The 21,465-nt window shown below is 36.0% G+C and overlaps 1 protein-coding gene across 11 annotated transcripts in view; it reads left to right on the forward strand.

Annotated features, from left to right (window-relative positions):
* The window catches only part of TRDMT1 (tRNA aspartic acid methyltransferase 1), an 83,473-nt gene that overhangs the window by 47,429 nt on the left and 14,579 nt on the right, over positions 1 to 21,465 (forward strand). For 7 of the 11 annotated variants that reach the window (XM_019460664.2, XM_019460666.2, XM_019460662.2 and 4 more), the window contains exons 3-8: positions 12,999 to 13,070; positions 13,701 to 13,766; positions 14,541 to 14,610; positions 16,031 to 16,114; positions 17,758 to 18,101; positions 20,110 to 20,167. In XM_019460664.2, the coding sequence (XP_019316209.1) occupies positions 12,999 to 13,070; positions 13,701 to 13,766; positions 14,541 to 14,610; positions 16,031 to 16,114; positions 17,758 to 18,101; positions 20,110 to 20,167 (694 nt within the window). Of the gene's footprint in view, positions 1 to 10,366; positions 10,444 to 12,998; positions 13,071 to 13,700; positions 13,767 to 14,540; positions 14,611 to 16,030; positions 16,115 to 17,757; positions 18,102 to 20,109; positions 20,168 to 21,465 lie in introns of all 11 variants that reach the window. The other 4 variants (XM_019460659.2, XM_019460660.2, XM_053895992.1 and 1 more) reach the window with 2 other exon arrangements.

A 21,465-nucleotide genomic window follows, 5' to 3' on the forward strand; every position in this document is an offset into this window, starting at 1 on the left:
TTTATTATTTCTTTCTACTTACTTTGCATTGAAATTTTTAATACTTCTTACAGTGGGACTTAGATGATTGACTTGAGATTGTTTTCCTTTTTTTTGTATAAACATTTAGTGTTGTAAATTTTCCTAAGTTTTGACTACATTTCACAAATTGTCATATGTTGTGTGTTCATTTTCATACAGTTCAAAATATTTTCCAATTTGCCTTCTGATTTCTTCTTTGGCCCCTGCATTATGTATAAGTATGGGTTTAACTTTCCAAATATTCATGATATTTCCAGATAGCTTTCTGTTATTGATTTCTCATTTCTGTTTTATTTTGGTCATACTGTGTATGATTTCAGTTATTTTAAATTTGTTGTGACTTTGTTATAGGCCAGAATTCATTTTGTCTAGTGAATGCTTATATGCTATTGAAAAGAATGTATTATTTTCTTTTCTTTTTTTTTTAACTTTTCTTTTAGTTTATTTATTTTGAGAGAGACAGCACAGCAGGGGAGGGGCAGAGAGAACGAGAGACAGAATCCCAAGCAAGCTCTGCGATGTAAACACAGAGCCTCATGTGGGGCTTGAACTCACAAACCTTGAGATCATGACCCAAGCCGAGATCAAGAGTCAGGCACTTAACTGACTGAGCCACCCAGGTGCCCCAAGAATGTATTCTTTTCTTGTTGGGTGGAATACTCAGTAAATGCCAGTTAGGTCAAGTTGGTTGTTAGTGTTCAATTTTTCTATATTGTTACTGATTTTTTCTATCAGGTGCTGAGACAGGGGTGTTGTAATCTCCAATTACAGTCATAAATGTGTCTCTTTTTTCGGTGTTGTCGGTTTTTGCTTCATTTTATCTTGAAGCTCTGTTATTAAGTGTACATACTTTGTAATTTTTTTTTGTGATTGACCCCTTTATCATCATGAAATGTTCCTTTTTAACCCTAGGAAGTATTTCTTGTTCTGAAGTCTACTTTTCCTGATACTAATAGAGCCATTTCTGCTTTCTTATGATTAATGTTTGCATGTTTATCTTTTTCCATCCTTTAAATTTTATCCTACTTATATCTTTGTATTTAAATTAGATTTGCTGTAGACAGTGTATAGCTGGGTCTTGCTTTTTTATTCAGTCTGGCAACCTCTACCTTTTAATTGGAATACATTTACATTTAATTTTGTTATTAATATTATTTTAATTCTACTACCTTGTTATTTGTTTTCTATTTTTCCGTCTGTTTCTCCACTAATGGCTATTAGGTATATCTTACTATTTGTATCTGTCTTATTTTCTTAGTGGCTACTCTAGGGTTTACAGTATGCGTCTTTAACTTATGGAAGCCCACCTTCAAATAACATATAGCACTTCATAAATTAATTCAACAGTATATACATCCATTTTACTCTCCAGAATATTTTGCTATTATTGTCATACATTTTACTCCTATGTTTATTAAAACCTCAGGGGCGCCTGGGTGGCTTGGTCGGTTAAGCGTCCGACTTCAGCTCAGGTCACGATCTTGCGGTCCGTGAGTTCGAGCCCCGCGTCGGGCTCTGTGCCCACAGCTCAGAGCCTGGAGCCTGTTTCAGATTCTGCGTCTCCCTCTCTCTGTGACCCTCCCCCGTTCATGCTCTGTCTCTCTCTGTTTCAAAAATAAATAAACGTTAAAAAAAAAAAAATTAAAAAAAAAAATTAAAACCTCAAATATATTGTTAGTGTTTTTGGATTAAGTAGTCAAATATTTATTAAAAGTTTTAAAAAGACCTGAAATGTTTCATATTTATTTACATATCATCTACTATTTTTAACACTCTTCATTTTTTTTTGAAATCAAAGTTTGCATGTGGTATAATTTCCTTCTTCCTGAAGAACCTTTAGCATTTCCTGTCATGAGCATTTGGCAGGTGACCAATTTCTCAGTTTTTTGTGAGTGCAGAAGTATTTTACTTTGTCTTTATTGTAAAATAGAATTTTCACTGAATCCTTGGTTGCATTCATTTTTGAAAGATGTTTTCATAAGTTCATATTTTCTATGAATTAAAACAGTTTTCCAGCACTTTCCATCTTTACCTGGTTTGCTTAATTTCTGATCAGAAGTCTAATAATTCTTATTTTCATTTCTCTTAATATATTATATGTTTCTCTGGCTACAATTAACATTTTGTCCCTATCACTTGTTTTCAGAAATGTTATTTAATATGTTTTTGTATGTTTTTCTTTATTCATTCTGCTTGGGCCTTGTGCTTTTCTTGTTTATAGTTTTCATCAAATTTGGGAAGGTTTTAGCCATTATTCAAATATTTTCTCTGTTCCCTATTTTCACTTTACCTCAAATTATGCATGTATTAGATCCCTTCATATTGTCCTGCTGGTCACTGAAGGTATTCATTTTTACTCTCCTTTTCTCTATATGCTTCATTTGGGAACATGCCATATTGTTATATCTTCAAGTTCTTATTTTTTTTCAGTGCGTAACTTTTTGTTTCAATTTTTTTTCATTTTTAGAAGTTTCAGTTAACTTTTTTCATGTATTCAATTTGTCTCCATGTTTTTGTTTTCTTTAGGCCTTTGAAAAAATTGATGATATTTTTGACTGTTAAAACCTTTGCTAATTCCATCATCTCTCTCATTGCTGGGTTTCTTTCTACTGATGAACTTCCCCACCCCCACCTCTTGCCCCTCACCCCCTTCCCGCTTATGGGTCACATTATCTTGTTTCTTAGCATTCTCGTAATTTTTTATTAGGAGCCTGGCATTGTAGCCAGTTTGTTGTAACCCTTTAAGGAATATTGGATTTTGTTCTCACAGGCAGTTAATTGCAGATCAGCTTAATTCTCTCAGGGTATGTTTTTAAGCATTTTTTTCAAGTGGGTCTTGAATAGCTTTTACTGTGAGGCTAGTCTCATCCCACTACTAAGATATGACCTTTCTTAGATCTCTATTAAATACCTCATGGATACAGAAAAAGATGCTCAACATCACTAATCCTCAGGGAAATGCAAATCAAAACCACAATGAGGTATCACCTCACAGCTGTTAGAATGGTTAGTATCAAAAAGACAAGAAATAGTAATAAGCGTTGGCAAGGATGTGGAGAAAAATGAACCCTCATTGAATCACCGTGTTGTATGCCTGAAACTAATATAACATCATATGCCAACTACACTCCGATAATAATAATAATAATAAAATAGCCCACGTACTCAACTAGGTCTTCCTACTCTGGGTGTCCTAGATTTTTGGCTTACAGCTCCCCAGTAATTGTGCTTTTCGCAGCAGTAGTCCTTTGCCCTCCCTCATGGCATGTCCCCTGATGCACTCATAGGTTGATATCCAACCAGACACTCAAAGTGAATGCCATGCAGATTTCTGCCTCTCTTTCCCTGTGTAGCTTCCTGCTTTCTAGCACTCTGCCCTGTTTTAGTGCTAATTATACTTCACTGCCACTTTTAATAGATGATAATAAGTCATATTATTTGCTTATGATCTAAGAAGGCTAGGAAAAGGGAAGAATGGAGATAGGTACCTCCAGCTCACTGTCTGTAAGCTCTGTAAGTCTGTCTGTAAGAAAAAAGCTTGCCTTCCTATGGCTTTCAGTTTCTTCTTTGGTATTCCTTATATCCCTGGTCTGATGTGGAGAGAGTGTTATCATGTCTAGGTCAAATATATAGGAGCTATGCTGAGAGTCATGTTTCAAAAGGGGGTAGAAATTGAATGGAAAACTTAGGAGTGATGAGAGGCTCTAGGGATTTTCAGTTTTATAAAACAACATATATTGGTCATTTGAGCATTTAATACATGCAGGGTATTGAGCCCTTGGAGAGAGCACAGATCTGAAGAAGCTATAGTCTTTGCCTTCAAGAATTTATCGACCAGTACAGAACTTGAACTTGTAAATGGTTTTCTTTGGGATTTCTGATCAAATGTGGCATTGAGAAGATACTTCTATTACATAACTCTATTCCTTTTCCTGATAGAAAGAAGAAAAGAAGGGGAAAAGGGAATGAAAAACCATTATTAATGAATGTAGGGATTAGATGTAAGCTAAAACAAGAAAGAAACCTATGAAGAATAGTGTCCAGTGTCACGGAAATGAGACGGAACTGACTGAAGACGGCACAGCTGCAGGCAAACCTTTGCATGTCTTGTGCAGAATCAAGACGGAAGGAATGGCAAGGAAGAGGACCAAATGCACCAGCAGTTGTTTGTTCTCGGTCAGGAGAGGAGACATTTGAAAAACCCAGATCACTGGCGGAAAGTGCGGTGGTAACCGCGGCCGACTTCCTGCTGGCCCTGAATGCGAGATCAGGCTCTGGACAGAGGCAAGCCCTTAGGGTAGAGGCCACTGCAGGTCCTTCCTGGGAGCGGTGTGGCAGCCATGTATCTGTTTCACTTTATTTCCCAGCAGACTCCTCCATTCACGTGGCCTGCGTCAAAAAATGAATAATAGGGGCACCTGTGTGGCTCAGTCAGCTGAGCATCCAACTCTTGCTTTCGGCTCAGGTCATGATCTCATAGTCCTGAGTCAAGCCCCGCCTAGGGCTCTGTGCGGAGTGTGGAGCCTGCTTAAGGTTCTCTCTTAAGGCTCTCTGCCCCTCCCCCTTCTGCAAAAAAAAAAAACAAAAAAAAACCCAAAAATTAGACAGGAACCTATTTGAGGCTATACTAATATAGTAATTTTAAAATAAGGTAAGATGTGTAAACAAAAAGCAGAATATACAACAGAAAATTATATTAAGAACTAGAAGGAAATTTCAAACATACATGCCTCTATGAGCTTTAAGCATTAAATAACACATCTTCAAAACAAGAACTTGGGGCGCCAGGGTGGCTCAGTCACTTAAGCAACCGAGTCTTGATTTTGGCTCAGCTCATGATCTCACACTGGTGGGATCAAGCCTTTACACTGTCAGTGCAGAGCCTGCTTGGGATTCTCTCTCTCCCTCTCTGCTCTTCCCCTGCTCACACGTGCACTCTTTCTCTCAAAATAAATAATAAACTTGAAAAAAAAAAAAACCCCAAGAATTCAATCAGATGTATACAACAGTTCAAAAAGCAGTAAGACAATAATTGGGGCTGGAAAAGTTACCAGTAGTCTGGGAAAAAAAGAGGAGAAAAATAAAACCATTATAAAAATGAAAGTCATGTCAGAGTGGCAAAAAATAAAGTGTACAGGGCTGCAACCAGAATTGTGCAGGAGAGAGCTTGAGAACAATAAAGCAAATTAAAACGGAAAAGAAATACAGATCACAATTTGCAGAAGGAATGGTAACTGCTGAAGACAAAAGTGATCTAAGATAAAGGTAATTAGAACCGGGGCGCCTGGGTGGCTCAGTCGGTTAAGCAGCCTACTTCAGCTGAGGTCATGATTTCGCGGTCTGTGAGTTCGAGCCCCAAGTCGGGCTCTGTGCTGATGGCTCAGAGCCTGGAGCCTGGCCTGTTTCAGATTCTGTGTCTCCCTCTCTCTGAACCTCCCCCGTTCATGCTCTGTCTCTCTCTGTCTCAAAAATAAATAACGTTAAAAAAAAAAGTAATTAGAACCTCTGGAGAAGACAATAAGACAAATGGGAAAAAAATATTAACAGAAACAGAGGGGGAAATTCCCCAAATAAAACCTACGGCAATTCATGAGCCATAGTACCTGTGAGCCCTTATTGAGAAAATGACTCACTTAATCTAACCAAGAGATGAATCCAAGTAGAGAACCCAGGAATAAAGCTACCGTGTTAGGAAAGAAATTAGGGTTAGAAAACAGATGTGTAAAACTGTGTGAATCTTTGCGCTGTAGAGATAATAATGTGATTGAAGTAGGACAGTGAGACTCAAAAAATATGTCTATTTGAAAGATAAATGAAGGTGTGGATTTTTAGGACATTATTTGATGTTACTGTTAGGAGCTTAGTTGGGCTGGGAAAGACAGCGGAGCTCTCAGGGGTCAGAGTAGTTTTTATTCAAACAGCAAGGCGAAAATGAAAGAGTGAAGCCTTTTTCACTTACTGCGGTGGTATAAGCAATTCTGTGCAATAAGAGGAACCGCCAGGGCCCCCTGCTGCATTTCCCCCATGCGACAGCGTACGGAGGGAGAGCCGGGGGTGTCAGCACAGATGTGGGGGTCAGCTCACCGTCCAGGGAGCCCCGGCCTTGGGGAAATTGTGAGAGGGGAGGGCTAGGAATGCCAAGTGCTGAGTACCATTCAGAGTGGGGAGAAGCGTCTTCAAGGTTTCCACCACCTTCTCCGGGAAGGAGGCCTTGACAGAGCTGCTTGAAGAGACCTAGACGTGCAAATCTGTGACGACCGTGCTGGCCAGGGCGCCTGCATCCTCGACTGTGACAGCTCGCAGAGCCTGCGACGTGCTGGCTGTGTTCGGAGTCTGGAGTGGGAAGGGCAGCCTTTGTAACTGCCCACAGTCAGGCCCAAAAAATCACAGGGAGGTTTAGAACCAGGAGCAGGACTCTTCGGTTATAAAGACAGCTAGTAATAAAACTGCAGGCTAATGTATCTAGGTAGAAAATGAGGAATTAGTAGTCAGTACTGTATAAACTTCACATGAGCAGAAACCTTGTCTGGTTTGTTCCTTGTCGCAGACTCGGCACAGTGCCTGGCAGAGGGTAGATCCTCTGAAATATTGGTGGATTACTTTCTGAACACTGTTGAATGAGCAACATATTGGGTTAAAAACGAGGACAAATACCAGGCAAATGGAAACAAAGGCTAACAGTTTCAGAACTGGTATTAGTTAGAATGGATTCCAAGGCCAGAGCATTTAAGAGTCATAGAAAGTTACTTTATAATGATGATTAGTACGGTCCTCAAGAAGGATTGTCATATTTATGCACAAAATAACATGAGAGTTCACAGAACAGGAAATGGTAGGAAATATCCACTCAGTTTTTATTGGATACCTACCATATGCCACAATACAGGAAAATCATTGTCTTATGAATATAAACACAGTAATTCTAAGTAAAATATGACAGAAGCACATTAAAAGAATAATGTAGCATAACCAAAATGGATTTTGTTTTGGGGAATATAATAGTTTAGTACTTAGGAATTCTATTAATACTATTCAACATGTTGATAATGGGAAACAGCAAAACTATGTATTAGAAAATAGTTGACCAAATGCAGGGTTTTCTGCATTTGGGTTTTTAATCTCCCTTAATAAAATTAGGACATATGTGTACTACTACAGACACGTATGTTATTTAGTGGCTTTACGTGTGTGTGTGCACGTGTATATTTCTATTTAAACACACACACACACACACACACACACACATATATCTCCAAGTCCAGTAACATAGTAAAACTTTAAAAGCATTCTCACTAAAATAATGAATAAAACAAGGATGTCCACCATTGACATTGTTATTTAATATTGTGGTAGATGTTAGGTAATATACTCACACAAGGGAAATAGCATATAACTATCAAGGAGGATTCTAAAGAATAATTGTATAGGCCTGGAAAACAGAAAACATACTGTGCTAAAAATACGATGAGGAACAATTAGTACGTTTAATAAGGAGACTGGTTACAAAACATATGATAACCAGTAGCTTATATATATAAACAAAGACCTGTGAGAAAATATAATAGAAGAAAGTTCCTATTTATAGTAGCAACAAGAAACTTATAAACACCGAGAAATAAACTTAAGAAATCTGCAGGACCCACATGGGAATAAAAGATTTGAAAAATGGAAATATGACTGAATAGTGTACAAATTTCAGTTCTCTTTAGGTTAACTATAAATTTACTAAAAATAGTCAAAAGTTTTCTAACCTACCAAGTTATTCCTAAAGTTTAAATGAAAGTTAAGTATAAGAATAGAGAGGAGACTTTCTGCAAAAAGAAGTAATAAAGTTAGTAGGGGAACTGTTAAACTGCTCATCATTGGGTGATAAACAGTGTTACTGCACTGAGTTGACCTAATGTTCTCTGAAAGCAAAGGTGTTTTCATAACTTTATGGCCCGGTTATAACAAAAGAATAGATTTCCATCAGCTTTCAAATGTAAGATTATTAAAGATAATTGTGTATCTCCATAACTACTTTCTTGAATTTTGACACATTTAATGACCTAGAATGCCAGGTTAAATAAAGTTGTAAATGGCTTAATTGAGTAATTATTTCTTGCATATTGCCCTATCATTTGATTTTTAAAAAATCACTATTTTGAAGAATCCTTTAAAATTGTAATTTTTTATGCCAAGCTGTATTGGAGGCGGTAACTTGGCGCACCTGGGTGGCTCAGTCAGTTAAGCGTCCAACTTCGGCTCAGGTCATGATCTCATGGCCTGTGAGTTCAAGCCCCGCAACGGGCTCTGTGCTAACAGCTCAGAGCCTGGAACCTGCTTTGGATTCTGTGTCTCCCTCAATCTCTGCCCCTCCCCAGCTTGTACTGTGTCTCTCACTCTCACTCTCACAAATAAATAAACATTAAAACAATTTTTAAAAAATCACTTAATCGAGTAATTATTTCTTGCATATTGCCCTATCATTTGATTTTTAAAAATCACTATTTTGAAGAATCCTTTAAAATTGTAAGTTTTTATGCCAAGCTGTATTGGAGGCAGTAACTCTGTTTACTTCCTTTAGATTTTAGACATAGGATGCTCCTGATGTAAAAGGTAGTTGTTTTCTTTTTACTTTAGTTTTAGGAATTTAGCTTTAATCCATCTACTTTCAGTTACAAAATTAGTAAGTTGCTTATCACAATAGTCTTGTGCTCACAGGCTCTTTAACTTGAGTATGATGTGCTAATTGTACTGCATTGCCCCATGTGTTCTGACAGACTGGTCAGTGTATGATTTACAGACTGCTTTCCCTAGAACTCAAGAGTTTCAGAGGTGCTTTAGGAACTTTTCAGTATTTAATTTTGATTTCATTTTACATATATACCTTAAACTACTTAAAAGCCTGTGATTTAAAAATGACAGGCACATATATTTATGCTTTACGTACAGTAGAGACAACTGATTGGTTCCCCAGGTTAATTCACTCTTTACAGAACTTAGAATATAGCTCGTCCTTTTCATGTACTTGAACTTCTTAGCAATGTGTCATATTTAGGAAGGTTGTGGTCCTAGGCTTGTTGCTTGTTTCTGGCCAAGCTTCATGAAGATTGGAAAGCCCATGACTTGTTTCTCTATACAGCAGACCCCCTTATCTATGGGGGATGCATTCCAGGACCCCAGTGGATGCCTGAAACCTCAGATAGTACCAAAGCCACTGTATATACCACGTTTATTCTTATACATACACACATACATACATACCTATGATAAAGGTAATTTATCAATTAGGCACAGTAAGAGATTACAACAATAACTAATGATAGAACAGTTATAGCAATATGCTGTGATAAAAGGTGAATGTGGTCTCTCACCCTTCTTGTGATGACGTGAGATAACAAAATGCCCACATGATGAGATGAGGGGAGTGAATGATACAGGCGTTGTGGCTGCAGGGTTAGGCTGTTACTGATCTGACCCTATGTCAGAAGGAGGACCTGGTTGACTGGAGTTGACTGAAACCGGAAAGTAGTGAAATCAGTGAAAGTGAAATAAGGGAGGACTACTCTACCCTATTTACCTTCTGATATATAAAATAGAGTCAAAATAACACATTTTTCAACTACTTATCCCAATAGGGATTATTTTGATTAATCCTATCTGTAAGATTTTAAAGTTTTGTTTTATTACACACAACTGTAAAACAATATAATAATTGTGAATACCTGAAAATGGGACGTTTTTCATCTGGTGATATTTTAGCAGAGACATGCTTGGAAGGGATGGTGACTGGCCAGTCACATTTACTAAATAAAAAATATTATTGATACAGAGGTGTTGAACATTTTCCTAGACACTATGCTAAAGATTCATTAATTGTAAAATGAAGTTCTCCCTATTTGGCTCCAGAAACATAGCAGTGTTACGCTTTAGGTATGACAGGGGTGTGAAATGCTTAGGATTCAGGGAGCATTCCAGCTCAGCTCTGGCCAGCTCTGAGACTTAGGGGAAGTCACTAAGCTTTTCCTAGCTTCGTGTTACTTGTCCAATTTCTTCATAAGATTGCTTTGGGCAGTTAGTTTAACTGAAGTTGACTTGAAAAGTGGTAAGTGTTTTATATATATATATATATATATATATATATATATATATATATATATATATGTGTGTGTGTGTGTATAAGTTTGTTTTATATAGAATATATACACACACACGTATATATAAAATAAACTTTTAAGTGTTTTAAATAAAACTATTAAGCATTATAATTTCTGATATATTTAGTTGTAATTAGTTAGCATTTTTCCTTCTTCCCCATTCTATGCATGTTTTTATATATTTTCCCCACATGTTCATTCCTTAGGGAATTACACTAGAAGAGTTTGACAAATTGTCTTTCAATATGATTTTAATGAGCCCTCCCTGTCAGCCATTCACCAGGTATGTATGACAAATATTTCTCTGTTGAAGAAGAGTACTTTCGAGGGATTCATTAAATCAAATAATACCATAGTTTCAAGCATGGACACTTTGAAGACTGTCAGCTGCATTTTCATAATTTTGAAAATTGTCATAAATAGTGCCTTTTATCTACTCATTTATAATTCAGCATTAATCCAAAAGGAAATAGCAGTTACTACCAAATGAGCAAAGTAATTCAGTCAGTAGAAGATACGCAGAGACTAAATGGGACCTCTTTTATACTTACCTAAGATATGATATTTTTTTCTGACCCAAAGTACCTTACATTAAACTCATGAGCATTCAAGAGTATCTTTTTAACTGATTAATAAAGTAAGTTTCCATAATAAATATTCAGTTCTTAACTAACTATAAAATTTAAAAGCTAATCAAGAATGGATTAGTAAATTTTACATTTCTCAATTCATATATACATTGAATAATTAATTGTGACTTTTTATAGCTATGTTGAAATTCATTTTTTTATTGTATTATTGGCTGTGTGTTTCAGGAAATTATATCTTAGATGAAATCTTGAGCAGTCTGTCTTCATTTAGATATTTTTAATTATTTTAAATAATAAGGATAATCCTGTGTCTTACATGGAGTTTGCCATTTAATTTAACATGCCTATGGGATAGGCATTACTGTTATCATCATTTTATTGGTGAGAAACTGTGGCATAGAAAAGTTAAGTAACTTTTTGAAGGCCGTACAATTGGAAAATGTCAGCAAGGATTTATCAATTCTTTTATATATTTCTATTTAAATGTGTAAGATAATTTTAAGTGGGATATCACATATCATAAATATTCTAATTTAAATGAGTATTTTCAGGCTTAATGTCCAGCTAAGTTTTGCTTTATTTATTTTATTATCTATTTTTTAAAAGTTTATTTATTTATTTTGAGAGAGAGAGAGTGCTAAAGGAGCGGGGGGGGGGGGGGGGGGGGGGAGAATCCCAAGCAGGCTCTGCACCATCTGCATGGAGCCTGATGTGGGGCTCGAACTCACAAACCATGAGTTCGTGACCTGGGCCGAAATCAAGAGTTGGACGTTTAACGGACTGAGCCACTCTGGTACCCCATAAGTTTTGCTTTAATAAACAACTCTCTAGGAAATTAATTCTCCAAGGATTTATTGTGTGCCTGGAAGCCAGACATTGCTTTTGATGCCATAGTTCCCATCCTCAAGGAGCTTATAGTCTAAAGGAGATGACTGACAAAGAATTCTCTTATAAGGTGGTATAAGCTATATAAGAAGTGAATGCTGAAAGTGCCATGAGAGCACAGAGGAGAAAATGGCTTGCTGCATACCAGGAGGCAGGATTTTGACAATTTTTTTTTTGTCAGGAGACAGGAATTCTTTTAGAGGCAATATCTGAACTGTATCTGAAAGCAGTTTGGGAATTTATCAGAGAAGGCGGAGGGCAATCCGTGTAAAAATGCCTCCAAGCATATGCAGTCATAAGGCCTGTTTAACTTACAGTAAGTAGAGCTACAGAACAGAAAGCAGCCCCAGCACTGTGCAGCCTCCTACATTATTGCCCTGGGCCCCCTGTCTTCCGTACTACCGCTCCCAACTGAAACAGCCCATCTCCAGCTGCCGATGGCAGCAGTAACCGATTCGGTAACACTGCCATCGTTGGAGCGCTGAGAGGAAAGGGCCACAGTGGGAAGAACCCAAGATTTCTGAGGCCTGTACTCAAGTCCACTGTAAGTGTCCCTCTGAGCCTCACATCCGTGGATGGTTCTGGCCTTGCTGGAAGGCAGGAGGAAACTGACAAGTGACATCGAGCAACTCATCTAAGGCAATGGAGCTAATAAGGACCAAAGTCTTAAACCTGTTTCTGTTTCTGCCACCTAAGCCCAATCCAAGTCTTCATTTCTGCGTGATTCTTGGTCATATTGAACCTTGCTTGTAATATCTAATTGCTAGTCCAAATACTGCCTGTTTCCATGACCTGTTCTGACCTAGTTAGTCTAACCAAGTTGCAACCCCTGCTTGTAGAATCAAGCATTCAGGTCTCTCCAGTGTATATTGGACAAGATTGTCTTAGTCTTTCCTACTATGGTCTGCTTGGATGATTGGTTATCAATGCCGTTCCTCTATGGTTGCCGCCCTACCCAACCAGCTCATTCATCTGAACTATTGTTGTCTCATCTGGGACAGAGCAAAAGGTGTCATCAGCCAGCGTGTGTGTGTGTGTGTGTGTGTGTGTGTGTGTGTGTTTCCTAAACAGTGATTTTAACAGGTTAATTGATTTTAGTCTTTATTGGTTATTTGTTCTTTGTTTCATGTAAGTCATTTGGCATACTGTTTTATAAGAAGTGTATTTATTAGATTGGTAAGGCTTTTTTTTTTGATTAAGTGGATAAATGCATTTTGTTCCCTGTAGTAACAAACATGATCGTATTTTTTGTGAAGACCACCTAATTTTAGTTTTCTCAGTCTTTATGTTTTAAAAGTGACTTGGTATCTTTCTGTAAGTAAGATCCATGGTGAATTTTATCCGAACGTTCTTTTTCCTTTAGAATTGGCCTGCAAGGTGATGTGACTGATCCAAGGACAAATAGCCTCTTACATATTCTAGATATTCTCCCAAGGTAAAAATTTAATTTTTTTTTTTTTTTACCAGCTTACCCAAACTTTAAAATTTTGGATCTGGAAGAATGTGGCATTTGTCATTCTGTAGACATTAGCAGCTTATCCATGCAGCTTTCAGAGGCTCTGCATGTCATTTATTTCTTCTGCCACGACTGACGGAATCACACAAATGTTTGCCATTTCCACGGCTGCCACTACAGTGAGTGACAGGGAATGAGAGTCTAATAGTTAAATTCTATCGCCTCTCCTTACGGTACCAATGGAAACAAGGCTAATATTGGTGAGTCCTGTTGCCCATGGCCTGGAACATGGGGCCAACCCTAGAAGCTGCCATGCTATGTAAACGATAGCCCTTTGCAAGTTGTGCAATCCAGAGCCTCTGTGTGAACCCATGTTTTCTGATAAACTTCACTGGAAATTAACATTTCAAATGCGAGCTTCATTAGGTATGCCATTTTTATGGGGAAAATGAATAAAATATGAGTTGCCTCTATCCCCTCTAAAATTCTTTTATGAAAACAAAGAATTCAGAAAAATGACTTACCTCATATCTCCAAGGATTTTCTTTACTTGTTACTTCTTAGTAATGACATGTGCAGAATTCCATTTGTTTTTGTTTTTGTTTTTAGATTACAAAAATTACCGAAATACATTCTTTTAGAAAATGTTAAAGGTTTTGAAGTATCTTCTACAAGGTAAAAATGTGTTTGCTTTGTGTTCATCTTAAACTTGGTATATTGTGGGAGCCGTTGTGAAATAAAGATCTTAAAAATAAATGCATACATTCTGACATTTTATATATGTTATATATTTTGTTCAGTAATACAGATTTTGACTAATTAATAATGTACAGTTTCACAAAGTTAGGTTCACCTGATTCCCATTTTGATATGTTTGAATTTTTGCAGCATGACCACGCATTTAAATGAGAATGGTATTTCTCAATTTCAGCTGCTTATATCGCTGCCTGTTTCTTTAGAAGTAGGAATGTTTTCAGTGAGACATGTCCCTGTTGACAGGCATTTTGTGTCCTCCAGTTAGGAGAAGCAAGCCCTGTGTCAGAGCCCTTTCAGATGGTAGCCCAGCGGGAGAGTATCTGTGTCCTTGAATCAGCCACTGTCTGTATGTAACGGCTCCCGCATCTGATTTGCTACAGACAGAGCTCTATCCCCATAGCAAATATATCATCAGTAGACCAGTGATTCTAGCTCGCACCAGTTGGGATAAATTATCTGGCAGCTTTGTTTATTTATAATAGAAATTATCTCTATCTTGTTTTGAGAAATGTAATTTTTCAAGTACTGCACTTAATAAAGACCTAGGATCATTCGCTTCCTAAACAATTTGGGTAGCGACACAGTTTTCACATAAAATGAAGTTTTATGTATAATTTATTGTATAAGAACCCCATTTCCAACCACAGAGTGAAAGCTTTTCTTTTTTCTTTATTTTTGTCTTTGTCTTTTCAGAGACCTGTTAATACAAACAATAGAAAATTGCGGTTTTCAGTACCAAGAATTTCTATTATCTCCAACCTCTGTAGGTACCAAAATTATAAATTTTTCTATAAATTTTCCCAAAGGGAATTTGACTCAATAAAAAGAATGGATCTGTTTTGAATATTTTATGTAAATCTTGAAATTAGTTCAGACATGGGTCTTACTTTCTGAAGAATGTAGTACAGGCACATAGATTCATTTATATACATATTTTATGGAAAATATATATTATATAGCTTGAAGCTCACAGAAAATGTAAATTTATTTCCACACAGAAAATAAAGGATACCGTGTTTTGAAATCTGTGACATTTGGTATTTCCAAATTGGGTGTACCGTAGTTTATAATGCTTCAAAATAATCCAAAATAGAAAGCAAAATGAACATATGATAATTTTCTAGGTAGTCTTTTGGGGACATATCACTAAAATGCAAACATTGTGAAATGTTGTCATTTGCAGCAACAGGGACGGAGCGAGAGGGGGTAATGCTAAGCAAAATAAGTCGGAGAAAGACAAGTATCATAGGATATCACTCCTATGTGGAATTTAAGAAACAAAACAAAAGAGCAGAGGAAAACAAAAAAGAGAGATAAACCAAGAAACAGACTTTGAGCTACAGACAACAAATTGATGGTTACCAAGAAAGGATGAGGGTTGGGGATGAGTGAAATAGGTGATGGGGTTTACTGAGTACACTTACCCTGAGGAGCACCGCGTCGTGTATGCAAGTGTTGAATCACTGTGTTGTACGCCAGAAGCTAATATAACACTGTATGTTAACTAGACTTGAATTAAAATAAAACAAAATGCAAACATGACTTCTATTTCATGGATATGAAATCAAAGTAGGTGGTTAAGAGGAGATATTTGGTAGATCTTTTATATTACAAGTATCACCGTCTGTTTTTTCTTTTGCCATTGTGTTTGTTAACCTCCTGTTTATTATCTTTAGCCTATTGTACAGTTATTTGCCCTGAAATTAAAAGAAAACCCATTTAAAAAGTACATGTACTATGGAAATTGGCATTATGTCTGGTCTCATTAGGTTTATTTCATATTTATTGCCTTTTAACTTTGAAATTAGTGTATCCTCCTTTTTTTTAATAAAAGGAGGTAATAAATTGCCAAAAATAGCTATAGTCGAATGTTACTTTTTATGATTACTGTTAATAATGAATGTAAGGATGTCTGTATAATTTCTTACCTGGGAATTACAAAATGAAAGTGACTCAGAGACCTATGGCTCATCACATGCAATCTCTGTTCATTCAAGTAAAGGTACAGAGCAACTTAAAAGTTTGAGAATTTGCTACAAAAATATCTTCCACGAATCAATAATAGAACTTTTCTGACAGAAACTAAATGCATTCCTGTATGAGTCGTTTTTCACTTGGGTGCTCACAGTTGATTCATGTCTCTTTAATTTCCTACAGTAACTAACTGCTTGCTTTACTTGCAGCTCGGCATTCCAAATTCAAGGCTACGGTATTTCCTTATTGCAAAGCTTCAGTCAGAACCATTGCCTTTTCAAGCTCCTGGTCAGGTGGTATTTTTATTATTATTATTATTATTATTATTATTATTATTATTATTATGTAAGTTTATTTCAGTCTGCTAATTTATTTCAAGAATGACTTTGTAGGAGCTTACATGTGTCCTGTTGAGCCTATAATATAGACCACCACCTAGGTCCAACTCCTAGACCTTTTTCCTCTCCCGATGCCGTTTATTGCTTTAAACGAGACAAAAAATAAAAACTTTTCTTTCATTATTAGAAGAAAATAGAAGTTAAAGGTTGAAAAAACTATTATTAGTGCTGTTATCCTCCTTTTCTCCCCTGTAATTTCCCTTCTGACCATTGACTATTTTGCATCTATCATTTTCCCCCCAAAAGAAGCCATTGATTATTTCAGATAAAACTCAATTATACTATCTTAAAACTGGCTTAACAGTATTCTAACACATTGGTTGCATTTTCTTTGAGGTCAGTGCTATATAGCCTTCATTAATTAAAATACAGTGATTACTTGGGGCGCCTGGGTGGCTCAGTCGGTTAAGTGGCCGACTTCGGCTCGGGTCATGATCTCACAGTCTGTGAGTTCAAGCCCCGCATCGGGCTCTGTGCTGACAGCTCAGAGCCTGGAGCCTGTTTCAGATTCTGTGTCTCCCTCTCTCTCTGACCCTCCCCCGTTCATGCTGTCTCTCCCTGTCTCAAAAATAAATAAACGTTAAAAAAAATTGTTTAAAATACAGTGATTACTACAAGCCAGAATAAAATGCTCTATTGCTATAGATAGGATCTCTAACGGTGCAAACAACTGTACATACTTCTGTTAAAATTGCTGTGGAAAACAGGGAGTGTCACTGGTTCGGTGAAGCTCTTCTTAACAATCACAGGTAAGAACTCAAACGCCAGGTCCTACTAGCAGGGGGTCAATAGTGTCATTTGGATCCCTTGCAATACGATACCAGTACATCTGCCTTTCCGTGGTGGTCAGTTCCCAAAATGGTATGTAAACTATATTCACAAAGACATCATCATTAAAAATTCCGGGAACTATTTTTCTTTTACAAAATAGGACATTATGTATGGTTATATGTTTTGCAGGAACAAAGTTTTCCTATGGGACTCACAAAGAGAAATAACCTTTCAGGGGGAAACATGCTTTCCTTTTCGTAATTACTAGTTTCCCTGTAGGTCATGGGTATGTTCCAGCTTTTCTTTTTTAATGAAGGAATATGGCAAATTTTGATCCAGTGCACGTTTTCTGGAAATGTTAATGTTGCTGTCTCTCTTTTCTTTTTATTTTTTTAAATGCTGTGCCTTTTATTCTGCTGACTTAGTCATTCTGTAACTAAAGTTGCTTTCTAAACTTCTTTTTTAAATATGATACTGTATCTATATTCAACATACTTCCTATTTGTTGAATGTTTTCATTAATAAATATAGGAAACAGTAACTCCAGGAAATAAATCATCTGTAGCCTGAGGACACTACAGCTATATGATGAAAAACTTATAATAATAACTTGTATACATACAAGTAAATCCGGTTTCTGTATTTTTGTTGACAACTCTGTAAAGGCTAAAGAGATTTTTTTGCATAATGTTGTTGGGGCATTATTAATTTATCTTTTATTTTTTAATAAAGCTTTTAACAGGTCATGTATTTTTACTTAATGCCAGGTGCTGAAGGAGTTCCCCAAACTTGAATCTGAACATCCAGAAAAAAATACAATAGTTGCAGAAAATAAAATTGAAAGAAAGAAAATTGAACCAAATATTTGCTTTGATAATGGCAGACAATGTTCTGGAAAAGAAGCCATTCTTTTTAAGCTTGAAACTATAGAAGAAATTGACCGGAAACATCAGCAGGACAGTGATCTCTCTGTGCAAATGCTAAAAGATTTTCTTGAAGATGACATTGACACGAATCAGTATTTTTTACCACCAAAGTCACTGTTGCGATACGCTCTTTTGTTAGACATTGTTAAGCCCACTTGCAGAAGGTCCACATGCTTTACCAAAGGGTAGGTTTTAAAGAGACTTTTAAAATGGCATATTCAAAATAGACAGGTTTTTATTGTTATTGTTTCTATTAGTTCTTCTCAAAATAAGGACCATTTTAGAAAATGTTTCTATTGGAATGATTTTTTTTTTTTTTTTTTTTTTTTTTTTTGCTCTTAATTGCCTGCTTTCGTGTTCCAATAGAATGCACGAGTAAAAATTCCTTCTGGCAGAACATTATGTGCACAGCCCACAAAAGTGCTCATAAAACACAATGGCATTTGTTTGGTGACCTTCATAAGAGCTTAATTACCCATGGTGGAAACATGGTTTCTATTGATACTGAATTGCTACTTTTTAGTACCTTTCTTTTTATGGCACATCAGACCTCAAAATTTATGTCCACTATCATGATCAAATGTATAAGAAGACATTAAATTTTAATATCAAGAAATAAAGTTAAATCATCTAATGCACATTAGAGCATATTTAAATTTCATTCAGTTTTTAAAATAAGTAATATATTTTTATGGTTCCAAATTCAAAAGGTACAAAGATTGTGAAATTCCTTTCTCTATCTCTTGCTTATCCAGTTTTCCTGCCTACATGCAGGAAATTAGTGATTTCAATTTGCTGTCTAATCTTCCCAAGGTATTATGTATGAGGGTGTATTTAAATATACTTGTATATTTTTACCACCTTATTAAGTAAATGGTAACATACTATATCTATTGTTATGTACTTTTTTCATTATGCGATATAAATTGGATATTATTACACATGAGTACATAAAGAACTTTCTATTCTCATGGTATATATATCACAGTGTCTTTTATTGGTTACCTTTGGGTTATTTTTTGAATGTTAAAATATTTTTCATCAATGTTTTAAAACCTACAAAGAAGGGGAAAATTAGGCCTTTCCAGAAAATTTTGTAAAAGACCCCTATCTCTAAACTTGAGGCCTTCTCTTTTCACCCACTAGCTAGCTAGCTTTCATGCACACTCTGCTCCTGATAAAACCATACCAGATTTATTCTGATTTTTATCGTGCTCTGCCCTTGGACTTCCAGGGGCACAGGTTTATTACTTTCCATTGCCTTCAAAGACTGTACTCAGCTGTTGTCTGTTTCCAAGTCCGATAAGACAAGACTTATCAATTTGGTAATAAAAAACAACCTTGAAATTCGTTTGTAATTATAAAGATGGTATAAAGGAAGCCTTAATATAAATGTATTTTTTTAGTGTAAATAGTATAAACATTTTTCTTTCTATCTATCTACACACACACACATACATGATATGTGAGAACACAGATTTGCAAAAATATTCTTCCTGGTGTAACTTTCTCTAACTTTATCTATTAGGGAAAAAAGTAATGATAATATTTTAAGCAGCTAGCTTGGCAGTGACTTTGGGGGAAGAAATATTACTAATATCTTGCATTTCTGTAGGGTTTTGTACTTTTAATACAGTTTCTTATACAGTGGTCTCTTTGTTGTATGAAAAAGAGTGCAAACCTGCGTTAACAGTGAGAGGGAGACGCACATTCAGTGGGCCTGTGTTTGTCGTGGTCTTGGAGAGTGTGGTTTCCAGCTCATGAGGAGCAGTGATGGTTCAGGCGTTAGGAGAAATAGTGACAATTTGTTTTCACCTACATAACATTTGGTTTAACGTGCCAGGAGTGTCGATACTGAATAGCCTTTGGATATAAAGTCCTAACAAATTCATGCTTTCTATGATGAACAGTAAGAAATTGACAGGTAATACAAAGAAATGGTAATAATGCATGACTCAACGTTGTTTTTGCACAAGTCAAAAAACTATGCCAAATTTAGTGTCTGAGAAATTTAAATAGAATTATCTTGTGTCTCATCTGGCAACTTTTCACTTACAAAGTATGTTGATGTGTTTCAGACAATTTCAGAAGGATGTAACTATTTAGATTGATTAATTCATTCAAGAAATATTTAAGAAATTTCACATTAACAAATACATCAGATGCTACATAACATACATATTAATCTTTCAGTTATGGAAGCTACATAGAAGGGACAGGATCTGTGTTGCAGACCTCAGAGGACGTGCAGGTATCGTATATGCTTTAGAGCTAAAATACTTGAAAACTATGTTTAAGACTTAAGATCTGAGAATATTAAAGTAATTTTACATGTCTAATTCAGAATTAATATACATGTTATTTATTCATATTTTCATATAATATAGTGTATATAATAATTCTTTACTATAGGATAAATCTTTTTTGTTTCTCGTTGCTAGATGAGTTTATGTACAAAGAATATTTTGTTTCACTTTCTCTGTTATTATTCTTACCTTTGGTATTCTTTTTATTCCATAAGGAGTAAATTGAAATGCAGCATACAGTAGTTAATGTTCTCTAAAATTATGCACAAATATCTTAATATTGGAGGCTTTCGTTGGATCACACATTATAAAACTGCCTTTTAGGGACAGAAATCTACATCTCAGCAAGACTCTTCGTTAATACTTCACTTGTAAACTCTTCATGGCATCATGGTTGAAAACAAGCTTGAGGGGCTCCTGGGTGGCTCTGTCGGTTAAGCATCTGCCCCTTGATTTCAGCTCAGGTCATGACCTCGTGGTTTGTGAGATCGAGCCCCATGTTGGCATCTGTGCTGACAGTGTGGATTCTCTCCCTTTCTCTGTCTGCCCCTCCTCTGCTCATTCACTCTCTCTCTCTTGCTCCCTCAAAATAAATAAATAAACTTAAAAAAAAGATAGTTTAAAAACAAACAAGCTTGATATACTTACTGCAAAAATACCTTATATTTTTGCATAATTTTGGACTGAAATCACATTATCTTCTTTTATCCTGATTTGAACTTCCCATTAGTACAATTTACCCATGGTAAAAATCCTATCAGAGGCAAATGAATGAATCTGAGAAGTTAAATTTACCAAGTATATTTTATCATTTTAAGAAAATATCTTAATTTGATGAAATTGATCATAAACATTGAACATTTTAATGATCCACTTATTAGCATTGTGAACCTGATTTCCTTGGTTGATCAGGTTTCTTCTTATCTTTCACTGTATTTCTTCACGTCTTATTGCCATTGTTTATTTCTTACGGTTTCATTTTTGAGGGCTCAAAAATGACAGGTAAACTGAGTGTTTCCTGATTTGTTCAACATTAAGCTTTTCAGTTTTAAACATTACGATTTCAAAGTTTACATTGCCATTGATGAAGCATTTATAGAGTTTATTGCAGGGGATGTTTTGCCCTGTGCGTTTTGCTCCCGTGTATTGTAGCACATACAATACATACATGTATGTTCATCCTTTTTAAACTGAATCACAAGAGATGATCTTATCTTAACAAATCTGCTTGCACTCTACTTTA

Source organism: Panthera pardus, unplaced genomic scaffold (assembly GCF_024362965.1).
Source record: "Panthera pardus isolate Hobbes unplaced genomic scaffold, ASM2436296v1 HiC_scaffold_6, whole genome shotgun sequence".
Classification (NCBI taxonomy): Eukaryota; Metazoa; Chordata; class Mammalia; order Carnivora; family Felidae; genus Panthera; species Panthera pardus.